The sequence below is a fragment of the Prionailurus viverrinus genome, chromosome A3, assembly GCF_022837055.1.
Source record: "Prionailurus viverrinus isolate Anna chromosome A3, UM_Priviv_1.0, whole genome shotgun sequence".
Lineage (NCBI taxonomy): Eukaryota > Metazoa > Chordata > Mammalia > Carnivora > Felidae > Prionailurus > Prionailurus viverrinus.
The window spans coordinates 81,511,938-81,531,651 of record NC_062563.1 but is presented as its reverse complement, the minus strand read 5'-3'; the positions used below and the strand labels follow the sequence as shown (position 1 = coordinate 81,531,651).

At 35.5% G+C, this 19,714-nt stretch overlaps 1 protein-coding gene across 5 annotated transcripts in view; it reads left to right on the top strand.

Moving 5' to 3' along the window:
• WDPCP (WD repeat containing planar cell polarity effector) overlaps positions 1 to 19,714 on the top strand; it is a 381,390-nt gene that overhangs the window by 308,153 nt on the left and 53,523 nt on the right. For all 5 annotated transcript variants that reach the window (XM_047852290.1, XM_047852288.1, XM_047852289.1 and 2 more), the window contains one exon: positions 12,850 to 13,009. In XM_047852290.1, coding sequence (XP_047708246.1) covers positions 12,850 to 13,009 — 160 coding nt within the window. The remainder of the gene's footprint in view (positions 1 to 12,849; positions 13,010 to 19,714) is intronic.

The following is a 19,714-nucleotide window of genomic DNA, read 5'->3' as shown; positions in this document are numbered from 1 at the left end:
ATATAGGCAGTAATAACTTTGACATGGGAAGGGAAACCAAAGCAAAATTAAACTATTGGGACTACACCAAAATGAAAAGCTTCTGCACAATGCAAGAAACCATCAACAAAATAACCTACTGAATGGGAGAAGGTATTTACAAGTGACATATCCAATAAGGGGTTAATATCAAATATATACAAAGAAGTTATATAACTTTACACCCCCCACAAATAATACAATTAAAATATAGGCAGAGGACCTGAATTGATATTTTTCCAAAGAAGTCATACAGATGGCCAACGGATACACGGAGATACTCAACATCACTAATCATCAAATGAAAACCACAAAGACATAAGTATCACCTTATACCTGTCAGAATGTCTAAAATCAAAAAGACAAGTAACATATTGGCAAGGATATAGAGAAAAAGGAACCCTTGTGCATTGCTGATGGGAATGCAAATTGGTATAGCCACTGTGGAAAACAGTATGGAGATTCCTCAAAAAATTAAAAGTAGAAATAGCATACAATCCAGTACTTCTACTTAAAGTGAAAACACTAATTCAGAAAGATATGTGTACTCCTGTATTTATTACAGCATTATTTATAACATCCAAGCTACAGAAACAATCCAGGTGTCTATGATGAATGGATAAAGAAGATGTGTGTGTACACACACACACACACACACACACACACACACACACGAATATTAGTCATAAGAAAGAATGAACTTCTGCCTGGATGGGCACAGATGGAGCCAGAGAGCATTATGCTAAGTGAAACAAGTCAGTCTGAGAAAGGCAAATACCATGTGATTTCACTCATTTGGAATTTAAGAAACGAACAAAGAAGAAAAAGAGAAAACAGACTCTTAAACACAGAGTACAAACTGGTGGTTTCCAGAGAAGTCGATGGGTAGAATGGGTAAAATAAAGTGGATTAAGAGTACATCTACCTTGGGGCACCTGGGTAGCTCAGTCAGTTAAGCATCCGACTTCAGCTCAGGTCATGATCTCATAGTTCATGAGTTGGAGCCTTGCATTGGGCTTTGTGCTGACAGCTCAGAGCCTGGAGCCTACTTCAGATTCTGTGTGTCCCTCTCTCTCTCTCCCTTCCCCACTCGCACTCTGTCTCTGTCTTTCTCTCTCTCTCAAAAATAAACATTAAAAATTTTCAAATTTTAAAAAGAGTACATTTACCTTGATAAGCACTGAGTAATGCATAAAATTATTTCATGATTATACTGTACACCTGAAACTAATATGTATTAATTATACTTCACTAAAATTAATAAAAAGGGGAAGCACTTATTTTTAAAGAGATACAATATAAAATATTTCAAATAAAATGATCTGTCTAGGATTTGCTTCAATTATTATTCCAGGGGTAGAGTATTGAATGGTAGAGGATTGAGAAGAAACAAGATTGACCATAACTGGTAATTACTGAAGCTGGATGATGGAGAATTAGCTAAGGGATCATTATTCTGTTCTCTCTGGTTTCAGACATGTTGAAATTCCATAACAAGATGACTGTGGCGTGTGTTTATGTTTAAATAACAAGCTGGCATAAATAAAAGTACTCTTGTAAATATCTTTGTACACATTATGCTAGTGTTTATAGAGGATAATTTCAAAGTATAGTATATTGAGTCCAAAAGGAAATATTTTTATGGACACCGCCAAATTTCCCTTCAAGTATTGATTTACCAACAATATACAATCAACAATATACAAGATACCCATTTCTAAAATCCTCACCAACAATCTGAGAAGTTAGATGACCTACCCAAGACCAGATGGCACAACCTAGAATAAAACTCAGATAAAGGTCAGTAATTATCATATTGCCTGAGTCAGTAGTTCATTAATTTGAACAGTGTTTAAATCTGTAGTTGAGTTCAAAAAAGGAGATAGGAGCTAAGAGAACTTATTGCTGTCATACACTGGTCTTCTGAAATAAATGGCACTATTTCCTTGGTTATCTTATACACGGTTCTTTAAATCTCTCTCTTCTTTTGTTGGCTATGTGCCTTCAAAGGAGATGTCCGTTCCAGTCTAAAATCTCCCAAAGGTTTTCAGGGTAAAACACATTTCAAGATGTGCAATACATGGAAGAGTGAAAATCTTATATGATATTGTTTGTTAAACTGACAGCTCTACTTAACAGAAGCCATTAAAATATTTACAAAGTAGCAGCTGCTCTAGTAAAAAAATACAGCTTTTTGGAGGCATGAAAATAAACAAGTTGATAAGTACAAGGTAAGCCATTTGACAGCTTCTTTGTGTGCACTGCACAATATACAGAAAATTCTGATATTTACAGAGCAATTATAATACAAAGCCTTTTAAGTTAAAAGGACATGGAGCAAGTAAGAACTGTTTACAAGAATTCTTCATACTGATCTTTTAAACAATTTAGAAAGCCCCCAGACATAATTCTTTAAGAAGTGCTAGGTTTTTGGTGTTTTTTCTTTTAAATAAGCTTTATTTTTAGAAGATAATTATATACATGTCTCCATCTATAAACTGAATTTAGCATATGGACTACCAGTTTAAAATCTTTGTTATAGGAAAACAAAACAAAATTCTAGGTAATTCCTGCTTCTGGCAGACAGTTAAGATTACCCAACTCACTGACTCTTAGCCCAAATCCATACTCACTCTGCCTACTGAACACAAACGTATGACTATAAAGTAATAGATCACTAAGGATATAACTTCTCCATACTCTGTCCTCTGGCTCCATCCCAAACAAAATTCTGCCACTTGGTAGTTTGTTAGTTTAAGACTTTATCCTTTATTTACTAGGTGGAGCCAAACTACTAGTCATGCCTATAACATTCCCTGAAATTTAGTAAGCTCATTATTATATTTTAAGTAAAACCACACTAATATAGCTATAATCTAAGGCCATCTGCCTTATAGTAGTTAAGAATAAATACTGTTAAAACAATCCTTTTTTTTTTAATTTTTTAAATGTTTATTTATTTTTGGGAGAGAGAGAGCGCACACGCGAGTGAGCATGAATGGGGGAGGGGCAGAGAGAGGGAGACAGAGAATTCGAAGCAGGCTCCAGGCTCTGAGCTCTCAGCATACAGCCTGATGCAGGGCTCTACCCCGCGAACTGCGAGATCATGACCAGAGTTGAAGTTGGGTGCTTAACCGACTGAGCCACCCAGGTGCCCCATAAAGCGATCCTTTTTCTTTTTTTTAATGGTTCTCTCCTGCTGACATTTCCCCCAACTGCAACAATAATCATTTGCTGCTACTGTTGATTTTACTTTCATTTTATATTCAAGAAAGCACAATTGAAGCATACCTACCCTGTTATCAAACTGTAATCTCATCAAGGACAGCCTTTATGTCTTCTTCATGTTTATATCCCCTACTCAGTAGAGCAACCTACATGGAGCCGACTCTCAATAAAAGTTTGCTTATACAAATAACCAAAGCCTATTTTCACATTTGAAAACAGAACCACCTCAGAACTCCATTTATTGTCAGAGATCCATACAGTCTCATTTCAGCCTTATTAGTAAGCAAAGAGTAAAAATGTTATGGCACATGTAATGGTATTCTACAAAATAAGTTTGCTTATGATACAAGTACTTTCTACAAACATTTTCATCCTTAAGATAATACTAACAGATCTCCAAGCAGAATTTATTACTTCAAATTATTGGAAGGAGATAATCCAAGCCATATGTATTTTGTAATGGACAAGAAAAGAAAATTGGTAACAGGGTAATTTGGAATAGGACTCAATGTGAAAATAAATAGTCTTCTTTGCCTACATGAAAGCTATTTAGTTATTACCTATTATAGTTTTAGGCACTATGGAAACTAGTGACTTCACTGTGGAAGGAGCAACTTCAGCAAAATGGTGGACTAGGAAGCTTCAGACCCTTGTTCTCCCATGAAGACACCAACCTAACAGCTATGAGGAATAAAATACCTTTGTGAGAACTCTAGAAAATAGTGAGGGGCCATAGCACCCACACCAATGCATAACAAGAAAAGGGGTGGTTCAGAAGGAGTAAAAGAATTCATTGCATTTTGCTCACCATACACACCATTCCTCACCTCAGTAGGGTGGTACAATAGGAAGAATATCACCCAGTAACCAACCCCTTCCTTGAGACAGAAGAAATAGAGTGGAACTTAAGTACAGTATTCTGGCTTCTCTGGGAAGCGTACAAGAAACTGACTTCTGTGTTGCCTGGCTTGAGATGTTAGTAAGAATGACAGCAGCATAGTTTAGATATCAGATTGGAGGCCAGTGAAAACAGAAGTGAGTGCCTTGGTGCACTGAATATCAGAGGCTCTCAAGTCATGCAGGCAGGCACTAGGCAGAGCAAGAGAATAAGGGCAGAAGAATTCAATAGAAAATGAAATCTGAGAAATGGGAAATCAAGACACACACACACACACACACACACACACACACACACACACACACACACCTGTATATACTAAAAGCACACACACAACCCCAAAGAACACACATCAGGAAAGGTCTGAGAGGCCTCAGAATCTCTAGCCAGTCTGTTTGGTGAAGGTCTTCCCCTGAACAAAATCAGTCCATAAACACTGGGAGGGATTGCTATTTTTTCAATGACAAAAATCTCAACAAAACACCATAAAACATACAAAGAAACAGGGAAACATGGCCTGATCAAGACATTAAAATTAAGCCCTAGAAATCGAACATAAAGAAATGTAGATCTATAAAGTTCCTAAGAACTTAAAGTAATGGTTATAAGGATGATCAGTGATCTTAAAGAAAACATAGACAACTACACAAATCAGGAAAACAATGCATAAACAAAATGAGAATATCTGAAAAGAGATAGAAACTTTAAAAAAAATTCTGAAACTGAAAAGTACAATAACAGAACTGAAAAATTCACCAAAACAGTTCAAAAACAGACTTGATTAGGCAGAAGAAAGAACTGGCAAACTTAAACACAGATCATTTGAAATCATTGAGTCAGAGGAACAAAAAGAAAACAGAATGAAGAAAAAGTGAAGAGAGCCTAAGAGACTTATGGGTCACCATCAGAGTCCTAAAAATGTGTTATAGCAGTCGTAGAAGGAAAAGATAAAGGACAGAGAACTTACATGAGAAAACATTGGGAAGTGGCTGAAAACTTCCCAATCTAAGGAATGAAATGAAGACACAAACTGTAGATCAATGAACTCCAACTAGCATAAACACAAGTAGACCTAAATTATAACAAAACTGTTCAAAGTCAAAGAGAATCTTGAAAACAGCAAGAGAAAAATGACTTGTCAAGTACAGATTATCAGATTTCTCAGCAGAAACCTTGCTGATCAGAAGAAATGGGATGATATACTAGAGTGCTAATGACAGAAAAAAACTGTCAAACAAGATTATTGTGTCCTATAAAACAGTGCTGAAAAACTGAAGAAGAAATTAAGATCTTCCCAGATAAACAAAAGCTGAAGAAATTTAGTACTACTAGACCTGCTATACAAAAAAAAAAAAAAAAAAAAAAAAAAAATACTAGGGACTCCTGCAAATTAAACCAAAAAGTGCTAGACAGCAACATGAAGTCCTATTCAAGTATAAAGTTACCCAGTAAAGGTAAAAATACAAATATAGAATCCTATATTATTGTAAGTTTGTTACATAAATCCACTTTTAATTCTTGTACAGAGTATAAAAGACAAAAACCCTAAAAAAACTATAAATCTATGTTAATAGGTATACAATATATAAAGATATAATTTGTAACAATAACAAATGGGGGAACAGAACCATAAGGGGGTAAGGTTTTGTATGTGATTAAAGTTATCAGTTTAAAATAGATTTTTTAACTTTTAAGATACATTATATAATTAAAATTATATCCAAAAGAAAAACTATAGAATACACACAAAAGCAAATGAGAAGGAATTATAACATATCAATACAAAGAAAAAAGTCAAACACAAAAAAAAACAGTAAGAGAAATAAGGGACAAAAAAGCTGTAAGACATCAAAAAACAAGTAACAAAATGACAATGGTAAGTTCTTCTGGGTCAATTAGTTTAAATGTAAATGGATTACACTCCTCAATCAAAAAACACAGATTGAGTGGATTAAACAAACAAGATCCAATAATATATTTCATACAAGAGACTCACTTTATATTTATAGGCTGAAAATGAAAGCATGGAAAAATATATTCTGTGAAAATAATAACAAGAGCAAAGCTATCTGTACTAATAGCAGCCATAAAGACTTCAAGTCAAAAACTATCACAAGAGACAAAAAAGTATATCATATAATGAGAAGGAGCACAACTCACAAGGAGGATCTAACAATTATAAGTATTTATTTAGCAAACACAGCAGCTCTTAAATATATGAAGCAAACACTGACAAAATTGAAAGGAGAAAGAGTAACAAAACAATAGTAGGAGACTTCAGCACCCTTCTATCAGTAATAGAAGAACAACCAAACAGAAGATCAAAAGGACATAGAGGGCTTGAACCACACTATACACTAACTGGACCTAACAGACATCTATACAACACTCACACAACAGTGTAAAATACATTATTCTCAAGTGCACATGGAGCATTTTGCCAGACAGACCTTAAGTCAGGCAACAAAAAAACAAAAAAACAGAAAACCAAAGAACAAAAAAACAAAAATCCAAGTCTTAACAATGTAAAGACTGAAATCTTAGAAAATATCTCTTGCAAACACAATGGAATAAAACTAGAAATCAACAGGAGAACTTAAAATTCTGTAAATATATGTGTATTAGGGTTCTCCAGGGAACAAATAGAACATATAGCAAGATACATGAGGGGATTTATTGTAGGAATTGGCTCACATGATTATAAAAATTGAGAAGTTCCATGGTACACCATCTGCAAGCTTTAGAACCAAGAAACCTGGTGGTGTATTTCAGTCCAAGTGTAAAGGCCTGAGAATCAGAAGCACCAATGGTTTAACTCCCAGTCTGAGGCCAAAGGCTTGAGAACAGGGATGGGGGATGGGCAGCAACACTGGTACAAGTCCCAGAGTTGAAAAAGCCCAATGAATGAGGAATGCCAACATCAGAAGGAAGGAGAAGATAGATGTCCCAGTTCAAGAAGACAGAGACACAATTCACCCTTTCTCTGCCTTTTTGTTCTATTTGGGCCTTCAACAGATTTGATGATACCTACCTAGTAGACTTCTTTATTTAGTCTACTGATTCACATGCTAATTGCTTCCTGAACTCATTCACAGACATACCCAAAAATAATGTTTTACTGGCTATCTGTTTACTGGCTATCACTTAACCCAGTCAAGTTGACACATAAGATTCACCATCACAACATGGATATTAACACCCTTGTAATTAAACGATGGCTCAAAGAAGTCACAAGGGAAATTAGAAAATACCTTGAGATAAATGAAAATGAAAACACAATATACCCAAATTTTGGGGATGCAGCAAAAGCAGTGCTAAGAGAAAAGTTGTATCAGTAAATATTTACATTAAGAAAGAAGAAAGATGTCAGATCAACAACCTAAATTTATACCTCAGGAACTAGAGAAAGAAGAACTAAGCCCCAAGTTAGCCAAAGGAAGGAAATAACAAACATCAAAGTTGAAATAAATGGAGGCCAGAAAAATAGAAAAGATCAAGGAAACTAAAAGCTTCTTTAAAAAACTTCAACAAAAATTGAGGAATCATTGGCTAGATTAAGAACAAAAAGAGAAAACTCAAAAATAAATATCAGAAGGAGGGCTATTACAACCAATACCACAGAAATAAAAAGGATTCTAAAACTACTATGAACAACTACATGCCAACAAATTGTAAAACCTAGAAGAAATGGATAAATCCTAGAAATGGATAAATCAAAAAGAAAAGTCCAGTGATGGCTTCACTGGAAAGCCCACTACACATTCAAAGAAGACCACCAGTCCTCTTCAAACTTTTACAAAAAAACTGAAGAGGAAACAACAGCCCATACTCATTTTATGAAGCCATCATTATTCTATGTAGGAGTGCTGACAACACTAATTCCATCTTTGACCCTACCATCTTGTTCATATTCATTTGATGACCTCTCTTTTGGGGTTTCGTGTTCCAGGCCCCTTGGAGATTAATATACATGCCTTAGGCTGCCAAGGCTAGGATGAGGTGGAAGGCATGTTTTAGCCTCCTGTGAATCTGTTAGCCATAACACAGCCTTTCCCCCTCATGATGCACAGGTGGTGCCACAAGATCTAATAAAAGGTTAGCTGTCAATTAGGTACATGCAAACCCTTTGAGGTACATGTTAACCCTCTGATCTCATTACACTATCCTTCTTTGTGTCCCCTAGCTCTAATAAAATCTGTGGACAAAGGTCTGGATTTTCTGGAGAATAACTATGTAGTTGCCATGGATCTCCCCCACCTGATTGCCCCATCAATAAGTTACCATGAAAAAAACTGTGTATACTGTATGGAATCACCACCTTCATATTCCTGTCTCAAAGTGCTTTCTCAATTTGGGGGATACTTTAATGTCCCTTCCCGACTTTCTAGCACCCTAATACCAAAACCAGGCAAAAACATTAAATAACAGAATATACCAATATTTCTGATGAATGCTGATGCAAATTCTTAACAAAATACTACTAAACCAAATTCAGCAGCATATTTAAAACATTATACTCCAACTAATTTATTTCTGGAATGCAAGGACAGTTCAACCTACAAAAGTAAATTAATGTAATATTCCACAATAACAGAATGAAGGACAGAAATATCCTCTCATAATAAAAACTAAATAAACTAAATAGAAAAGGAAAGTATCTTGACATTAAAAAGACTCATATTAAAATTATTAAAAGCCCACCACTAATATCATAGTTAAAAGTGAAAAGTTGAAAGCTTTTCCTCTACAATCATGAACAAGACAAGGATGCTCTCTTTCTCTATTTCTTTTCAATATGGTGCTGGAAATCCCAGCCAGAGCAATTAGGAAATAAAATAAATAGGTGTGGCTCAATTAGTTAAGTGTTTGACTTCAACTCATGTCATGTTCTCACAGTTTGTGAGTTCGAGCCCCACACCAGGCTCTCTGCTGTCAGTGCAGATCTGGCTTTGGATCCTCTGTCTCCCTCTCTCTCTCTGCTCCTCCCCTGCTCACACATACTTGCACACAAGCTCACTCTCTCTCCCCCCAGAATAAAGAAACCTTTAAAAAATAAAATAAATAGAAGCATCCAAATCAGAAAAAGACCCTTAACTATACAGAACTGTAGGCTACCGGAGGGAATTGGTGGGGAGGGATGGGTAACATAGGTGATGGGGATTAAGGAGTGCACTTGATGTGATAAGCCCCAGGTGTTGTATGAAAGTGTTGAATCACTGTATTGTACACCTGAAACTATATTATACTGTATATTAACTAACTGGGATTTAAATAAAAACTTTTAATTTTTAAAAAATGAACAATTTATAAAGAAAAATTTTAAAAACAAATCCAATCAAGAAAAATTAAATTCTTAGGAATAAACCTAAGGAGGTGAAACACCTATACACTGAAAAGAAGAAAACACTACTGAAAGAAAATGAAGAAGACAGTAAAAAGTGAAAAAGCATTCCTTGTTCATGAGTTGTTAAGATTTACTGTTAAAATGTCCTTAGATTCCAAAGGAATCTAAAGATTCAGTACAATCCTTCTCAAAATCCCAATGACATATTTTGGAGAAACAGAAAAACCTATCATAAAATTCATATGGAATCTCAATGGACCCTAAAGAACCGAAATAATCTTGAGAAAGAATAAAGCTGAAGGACTCACAGTTCCTCATGTCAAAACTTACTACAAAGCTACCGTAACCAAAACAATAAATAGTACTGGCATAACAGCAGACATATAGACTGATGGAATAAAACAGAGATCCCAGAAATAAACCCTTACATATATGGTCAAGTGATTTTCTTTTTTTTTTTTTTTTTTTTTAATTTTTTTTTTTCAACGTTTTTTTATTTTTGGGACAGAGAGAGACAGAGCATGAACAGGGGAGGGGCAGAGAGAGAGGGAGACACAGAATCGGAAGCAGGCTCCAGGCTCTGAGCCATCAGCCCCGAGCCTGACGCGGGGCTCGAACTCACGGACCGCGAGATCGTGACCTGGTTGAAGTCAGACGCTTAACCGACTGCGCCACCCAGGCGCCCCTCAAGTGATTTTCAACAAGGGTACCCAGTCCAGTGCAGGAAAGGACAGTCTTTTCAACAAATGGTGCTTGGAAAACTAGATATCAATATTAAAAAGAAATGAAGTTGGGGAGCACCTGGGTGGTTCAGTCAGTTAAGTGTCCCACTCCTGATTTTGGCTCAGGTCACAATCTCACAGTTAATGGACTGAGCCCCGTGTGGGGCTCTGTGCTGACAGCATGGAGCCTGTTTGGGATTCTCCCTCTCCCTCTCTCTCTGTCCCTTTCCTGCTCATGCTTTGTCTCTCTCTCTCAAAATAAATGAATAAACATTGTAAAAAAATGAATTTGGACCCTTAACTTTCACCATCTATGAAAATTAACTCAAAATGGACCAAAGGCCTAATTGTAAGACCTAAACTACCCAACTTACAGAGATAAAACAAAGAGAAAGCATCATGACATTGGATTTGGCAGTGGTTTCCTGGATAGGATACCAAAGTAGGCAACAAAAATAAACTGGACTGCATCAAAATTTAAAACTTTTATTCATCAAAGGACACTATCAACAGAATGAAAAGGGCAACCCATAGAATAGGAGAGAATATTTGAAAATCATATATTCTATTTAGTAGTATATATGTAGTAAGGGTTTAATACCCAGAAAGATAAAGTACTCTTAAAACTCAACAACAAAATCAAACAATCTGATTCAAAAATGGACAAAGGGACTTGAATAGATATTTCTCCAACAAAGAAAATCAAATGGCCAATAGGCACATGAAGATATGTTCGACATCACTGATAATTATGGACACAAAAGCAAAACTATAATGAGATATAGTTACATGTGAGTTATATGTGAGCACCTCACACCCATTAGGATGGCTATAATAAAAAAAAGAAAGGAAAATAACAAGTGTTGGCAAAACTGGAAAAATTGTGGAGTGCTCTTGGTGGGGTTGTAAAATGTTGCCACCACAACAAAAAAACATGGCAGTTCATTAAAAAATTTTTAAAAATATACCTTACCTATGATCCAGCAACTCCACTTATAGGTACATATCCAAAGGAATTGTAATCAGAGTATCAAAAAGATATCTGCATGCCCATCTTCATAGAAGAATTATTCACAGTAGCCAAAAGCTGGAAGCAACCCAAATCTCCATGGACGATCAAATGTATAAACCAAATGTGGTTCTGTGTACACACACACATGCACAGTGGGATATTATTCAGCCTTAAAAAGGAAGGAAATCCTGGGGATGCCTGAATGGCTCAGTGAGTTAAGTGTCCAACTATTGATTTCTGTTCAGGTAATCATCTCATGGTCGTGAAATTGAGCCTGGCACATGGGGGTCTAGGCTGGAAATGGAGCCTGCTTAAGATTCTGTCTCTCTCCCCACCCTTCCCCCCTTCAAAAAAAATTTGTTCTAATTGTTAAGAAAGGAAGGAAATCCTACCACATGGATGAGCCATGAGGACATTATGCTAAGGAGAATATGCCAGTCACATAAATACAAATACTGTATGATACCACTTAAATGAAGTACTAAAGTAGTCAGATTTATAGAAACAAAAAGTAAAATCGTGGTTACCAGGGCCTAGAAGAAGGGAAATAGGAAATAAATAGGGAGTTTTTTAATGGGTGTACAGTGTCAGTTTTGAAAGCAGAAAATATTTTGGGGATCTGTTGCACAATGAGGTAATATACTTAATACTATTGAACTGCACACTTAAAAAATGGTTACCATGGTTGGAACACCTGGGTGGCTTAGTTGGTTAAGCATCCAACCCTTGATTTCAGCTCAGGTCACGGTTTCATGAGTCTGAGCCCCACGTCGGGCTCTGTGCACTGACAGTGTGGAGTCAGCTTAGGATTCTCTGTCTCCTTCTCTCTCTGCCCCTCCCTGGTTCATGCTCTGTCTCTCTCTCTCAAAAAAAAAAAAAAAAAAGAAAGGAAGGAAGGAAGGAAAGAGAAAGAAAGAAAGAAAGAAAGAAAGAAAGAAAGAAAGAAAGAAAGAAAGAAAGAAAGAAAAGAAAGAAAAAAACAAAATACACACATGCACAGGGTGCAGTCCTAAGAGTTTTTGGCTTTTAATCAGATTTATGTTTTTCAGATATATTTTTCACAACTTCGTCATGTTTCACAGTTTTTCTAAACAATGCCCTGTCAAAGTTGCCAATATTAAAGTTTGCTTTCTTCATCTGTATGATGTGGGAATAACAAACTCTCTGTACACTTTAAAATTGTAATTAAGAGTAAATATTAGAAAAGAAAGATACTTTCTTTATTGCTTTCAGATTATGTTCAACGTATGGAGTATAAAATAATTCACCTCTCACAACTTTCCAATATAATAAAATATTCCAGTAATTTGTTCACAACAAAAATATTTGATTAATAAAATGCTGGCTAAAAACACTATGAGTGAAGTTACAAGTGAATTTTTAAAATCTAAACTCAGAAACATTAATTACTCAGTTACCAAATTCCCCTGGGTTGAGCTAAGTGTAAGAATGACAGAATTCATAGGGGGACTATGACTACAAGATTTCCACTGTGCATTATATAGTTAATTGACAAATTTTTAAGTTTCGTTGGGCTATGTGAAAGATTTTCCTGTAAGCATACTTATGAAGGAGTTATCAGAAATTTTATTTGATTTTAACTTATACCTTGATCATTTTTTAACAGAACTCCTGGGGCCTTTGGACAGAGGAGATACGCTAAATGAAGCTTTTGTTGGCCTATCTTTAGCTCCTCAAGGAGAAGACACATTTCCAGATGACCTCCCTCCCTTTTGTTCAGTCCATAAACATATTCAACAAAGAACACGGAATGTCTCTTCTAACAGGTAAGATATGTTGAACTGAGTAAAGTGCTCCACAAAGTATTTAGTATTAAACAATTTAAATATTCCCTTTTTAAATGCAAACTAATAGCTAAGCAAGGAGATTTCAAAATATCAAAGAAAAAAATGTGCATTTTCTCATGGCAATGACTTTATAGTAGTTTGTTCATGCAACAGCATTTATGATGTAATTGAGTGTAAACAGAGTATTGTTAGAATGAATGTTATTGCAAACCAACATGAACATGAAATTACTATAAGATACTAAATTCTAGTCTTACTCTGTTGTTAAATGTTAGGATTGTGAGATTATTAGATTAAAATATTAATTTTTAGTATATTCAGTTTGTATTACAATTTATATGATCATACTTATGAAGGTTACCATTAGTTTTTGGAATCTGATAATTGATAACTCATATGTATGTAGCTGATTATATTGGGTTATTGAGAAAATAAAGGATAAATGTGAAGTAAATATACTAGACAAAGTATTATTATTTATAATGGTAGCTATGTTAATTATGATAATGCTTTGAAGCAAATGTCAGCAAACTTTTTGTGTAAAGCACCAGATATTAGGCTTTGTGGATCATACAGATTTTATCACAACACTCAACTATGCCATCTTAGTATGAAAGCAGCCATAGATAATACATAAATAAATGAGAGTGGCTGTGTTACAGTAAAACTTTATTTACAAAAATAGGCAGTGGGCAGGATTTGGCCCCTATTCGGTAGCTTACATACCTGCTCGTAAGGATCCCAACTATATGCAATTACTGTGAAGAGGCCATATTTTTCATATATATCATATTTCAATATATTCCATATTTCCTATCAATTATACATGCATACGTAAAACATCCTTGAGAAAAATGCCTCAAACTACATAGTTTGGTTAATAGTAAATAAAGGAGAATTTCCAGGTATGGCAAAGTTTAGAGGTGAATAAATCCTATCCCCAGGAAACAGTTTTAAAACTGGACAAAAACTACGATTTCAGGGCTCTGAAATCAAAAAGGGCAAACAACAATTTGATAAGCATTTATTCATGAAATAATGCTGAACTTCTAGTAATGAAGGGGAAATCTGATGTTCTGGGGCTGCTCCCATCCTTCCACCACTCCCAAGCTAGTTCAGCCTTGTAGTTAGTTCTAGGGTAGTACCGGCTGTGAAAAACCAGCTAATTGACGTGATGTGGAGCTTTTGAATGGAAAAACCCTTGTCCAGCACTATTATCGATAAAAATAACAAACTAACTGTCAGCAAAAGTAACAAATTTGATAGGAAATGAACAGGGAAAGCCACAGTACTACTAGCCTGCTTAGGTCAAGTGACAGAATGGGAGACTAGCCAAAAATTTAACCAGAAGATCCTGGAATAAGACCGTCTAATTAAGCTCTTTACACATTCCTGATAGAGTTGTATGGCCTCTTAATTTTTTTGGCTCCCTTTTATATTGCAGGATCCTAAATTTTCCCCTTTTGCTTCTTTCTTCCTTCACACCCAACTGCCATAAGGTGCTTCTCCCTTTCTACCTTTTTCACCCACTCATCACCCCACCCCAGAAGCTGTGCATTTAAAAAAAACTATCCCTTCAAGTTGCATGGTGTAGTTCATGCTAAGAACACCAGGAATTGGAGATCATGCACTAGCATTTGGCGTTTTTTCCATTTTATTTACAATTGTTTGGAAGTTCTCTGTCAAGTCATGCTGAAGCTGTGGCTTTCATGCAGTTTGTTTCTTCCTTATTATGTTCTATACTGTTTATAGAGGAAGTACTGAGAGGTGGAAAGGAAAGCAGCCATTATTATCTTCAACTATCTGGCAGTCCTACTTCTTTATTTACTTTTTTAAAAACAATGTTACTGGCGTATAATTTACACGTACCACAAAATTCACTCCTTGTAAGTATACAATTCAAATATGTTTGCTGAATGTATAAAGTTGTGCAACTACCACTACAGTGTAGTTTTAGAACATTTCCACTGCCACAAAGTTCCCTGATGCCAATAATTTACAGTCCATTCCCACTCCTACCTCCAGCCTGAGCCAGTCATGTGTCTGCTTCCTGCCTCTAGAGGAATTTCATATAAATGATATCATACAATCTGGAAACTTCATATAAATTAATTCATACAATATGTTGTCTTTTTTTGTGTCAGCCTTCCTTCACTTAGCATTATGGTTTCTGAGGTTCATACATGTTGTAGTGTCTAGTTTATTCCTTTTTAATTTCTGAATAGTATTCCGTTGTATGGATATACCATATTTTGTTTATCCACTCACCAGCTGCTGGATATTTTAATTACTTGTAGCTTTCGGCTACATGAATAATGTTGATATAAATATTCACATAAGTCTTCGAGGGAACATACGTTTTCATTTCTCTTGGGTAGAAATCTGGGAGTGGAACTGATAGATCATGCTCTCAGTTTATATTTATCTTGTTAGTTTTTAGAAACTACCAAATTGTTTTTCCAAAGTGACTAACATTTTACATACCCGTCAGCAACATACAAGGGTTTCAGTTTCTCCATATCCTCACCTGTGGTTGGTATTGTCAATCTTTTTTATTATAACCATTCTACCGGGTATAGTGTCTTATTATGATTTTAATTTGCATTTCCCTAATGACTAGTGATGTTGAGCATTTTTATGTGATTATTAGCCATTAGCTTATCTTTGGTGAAATATTTATGCAAAACGTTGTCCATTTTTTAAATAAGTTCTCTTATTATTGAATTATAAGACCTCTTTATTATATTCCTCAGTTTGAAGTCCTTTATCACATAATATGATTTGCAAATATTTTCTCCCAGTCTATGGCTTGCCCTCTCATTTTCCTAACAGTGTCTTTTGAAGTGCAAAAGTTTCAAATTTTGATAAAGCACAATTTAGTTTTTCTTTTATTGATTGTACTTTTATATATAAGAAATCTTTTTCTAAACGAAAATCACAAAAATTTTCTCTTAAGTTTTCTCCTGGAAGTTTTATAATTTTAGCTTTACATTCAAGTCCATTTTGAGTTAATTTTTATGTCTCATATAAGGGTTAAAGTTCATTATTTTGTATATGAAAATCTAATTGCCTTTACTCCTTTGTCAAAATCAATTGACCATACGTGTGAAGATTTATTTCTGGATTTGCCATTCTGTTCCATTGGTCTATGTATCTACCCCACAAAAACAAGTGTCAGACTTAGCTATACAAAGGGCTCCAATGAACCAGAATCTCACAAAATACATTCCAATACCACAAAAATAAACAGAAAAAAGATGAAGAGTTCTATAGAGTTATACTGCAAAGAAGCAGAAAAATGTAGACCAACATATATCAGTTGAGAAAAATTCTCTCCCCTAAAACAGGCATGAAGTACAAGAAAACTGTACAACACTTCAAGCACTCTGGAAACCCACTCTGAATTAGATGAAAACTAAGAGGAGAGGCAGGGAAGAGGAAGCTCAGTGCATTCAAGAAACAAAAGGAAGCAAAATATCTTAGAAATGAAAAATAAATTACAAGGCATTCCAATGGGAATAAATTCAAATTAAAATTTAATAAAAGGCACTGAAATGACAGAAATGACAGAAAAAATCCTCAAGAAAATAGGAATTGAGGGATATATTCTTGATATATATAACTTAGTCCTAATACTAGTATCTTATTTAATGGGAAATCACTGAGGGCATTTCCACTAAAATCAGAAACAAGACAAGAATACCCACTATCTCTGCTACTGTTCGACACTGTACTAGAGGTACATTACAGTTAACCATTACAATTAGATAAATCAACTAGATCAAAGGTTGGCAAACTATGGCTCAGTGGCCAAATCCAAATCTGCTGTTTTTGTAAATAAAGTTTTATTAGAACACATCCACACCCATTTATTTATTGTTTATGGGTTGGTAGTTGAGACTGTATGTCCTCAAAGCCTAGGTAATTTACTATCTTATACTTTGAAGTTTGCCAATCCTTGAAGTAGAGAATAAAAAGTGGTAAGAAGGGGTGCCTTGTTAGCTCAGTCGGTTGAGTATCCTACTTCAGCTCAGTCATTATTTCCTGGTTCGTGGGTTCAAGCCCTGCCATCAGGCTCTGCACTGACAGTATGGAGCCTGCTTGGGATTCTCTCTCTCTTCCTCTCTCTGCCCCTTCTCTGCACTTGCTCACTCCCTAAACAAACAAACTTTAAAAAAAAATTGGTAAGGAAATAAAACTATCTCCATTTTCAGTGATATGACAATATAACAGAAGACTACTAGGGAATCAATGATAAAATCAAATATTTTAAAAATACAGTAAGGTAGAAAGATATAAAACTAATGTACAAGAACCACTAGCCTTCATATACACAAACAGTAATGAGTTAGAGATGGTAATGGTAGAGGAAAACCCCATGTATTTTATCAACAAAGATTAAATACTGAGGAATAAACTGAACAAAAAATATGCAAATTCCGTATGATAGAAATCTTACAACACTGTGAAAGACATAAAAATGGCCTTGAACAAATGGGAAGATATCCCTCTTCTTGAATAGGATGACTCAACATCATAAAGATGTCAGTTCCCCCTAAATTAATGTATTATGTTAAACTACCTACATTTAATGTAATCCCAATAAAAAGACCGACATACTTTTTTATTGAGTTAGACAAGGTGATATTAAAGTTCACATAGAAAATTAAAACAAAGAAGAAACTATGGGAGGGGAGCTAGTCCTACCAGATAGTAAAACATCCTAATTATAAAGCCTTATAATACTATAATACTTACAGTTTTATTCTTATGTGATTATTAGATTAGTATCTGCTTCCTCATTAACCTATAAACTCCATGAAGGGGAAAACCACCATGACTCTTAGATATTATCATTTCACTAAGCCCTGCCATAATGCCTAGTGTATAGTTAGCACTGCAGGCCTACTGCACTCTTGGCGTTCTCAAGCATGTAGGGGAGGAAGAGGAATGCTATAGATAAGAAACAAACAAAAATACATAACTAAAGGTCATTCAATTAATGATAAATACTAGGAAAAAATACAAAGAACTGGTGAGTAGAGAAGGTACTATTTGAGTTAAGGGCTGAATGATAGGAGTCATCTATGTGAAGATGCAGTAAACTGACAGAAGATTCCAGGGAGAGGAAAGTACCCATACAAAGGCCCTAGTATAGTAACAAGATTGGGAGGTTTGCATAACAGAGAGCCAATACAGCTAAATTGTAAAGGAGTATGGAACATGATAAATTACTAGAGCCTCGTTAATCCATATTAGTGTGTATGATCTTTGTTTTAATTACAGTGAGAAGCCAATATAGGATATTAAAGTATGTAGTGGGCAGAATGGACTCCCAAAGATGTCCATATCCTAACCCCCAGAATCTGTAAATATGTTACATCATGTTGTAAAGGGGAATTAAGGAAACAGATGGAATTAAGGTTGTTAATCATCTGACTTAAACATACAAAGATTTGGGGCGCCCGGGTGGCTCAGTTGGTGAAACGTCCAACTTCAACTCGGGTCATGATCTTGCTGTTCCTTGGGCCCCATCGGTGCTGACAGTTCAGAGCCTGGAGCCTGTTTCAGATTCTGTATCTACCTTTTTCTCTCTGACCCTCCCCCTCTTACCCTCTGTCTTTCTCTCTCTCTCAAAAATAAGTAAACAATTAAAATTTTTTTTTAAAATAAGAAGATTACCTCAGATATCAGGCCTAATGTAATCCTTAAATCTGGAAGAGGGTCCTTAAATGTGGTTGAGAGAGGCAGAAGAATCAGAGTCTAAGTGATTCACTATGAGATGGACTCAACCTACCATTGCTTTGAAAATGGAGAAAAGGAGCCATGAGCCCAGGAATGCAGGCTGGCCTCTAGAAGCTCAAAAATGCAAGAAAACAGATTATTCTGTAGTACTTCCAGAAAAGGAATGCATGCTGTTTAAGCCACTAAATTGTTAAAAAATCAAGGAAAAATTAATACAAAGTGTTAGGATGTGTTCTGCAGTTTTAATAGGTCATTTTGAATGACGAGGCTGACTTGATAGGGAAAGCTGCCTTGGCATCAGTGACAATTTTGATGTGATGTCTGATTTCATACTTCAGCATACGGATGCTAGGGTTCAGGGCTAAATGTGAATTTCAGAACTACATTGGGGAAGTTTACCCAAAGATACTTAAAGTTTTTGTCTATAGGAGTTCAGTAATGTATCAAGCTCTGTAAGAAAGAGAAGCAGAGAGAAGAGAATGGCAGCATGGCCCACAACATGGGTCTACTCACCAGGGGTTAAGAGTGTACCTACTTTTGCTCACTATTGTATCCAGAGCCTCCAACCCAGCACTAGGCACAAAGTTAGGATTCAACAAATATTCCATCCATGAATGGTTGACTGAACCATAAAATATTAGCCTTCTTTATAAAATGTTCTCTTAATTTTAAGTCCTTCCCATTAATTATTTACATTTTTCATAGGCCTATATGACTGAATAAATTATTTTTTTATTCTTAATATACCTATTTAAATTCAAGTTAACATACAGTTTAGTACTGGTTTCAGGAGTAGAACCCAGTGATTCATCACTTACATACAACACCCAGTGCTCATCCCAACAAGTGCCCTCCTTAATGCTCATCACTCATTCAGCCCATCTGCCCACCTACCTCCCCTCTAGCAACCCCGTTTGTTCTCTGTATTTAAGAGTTTCT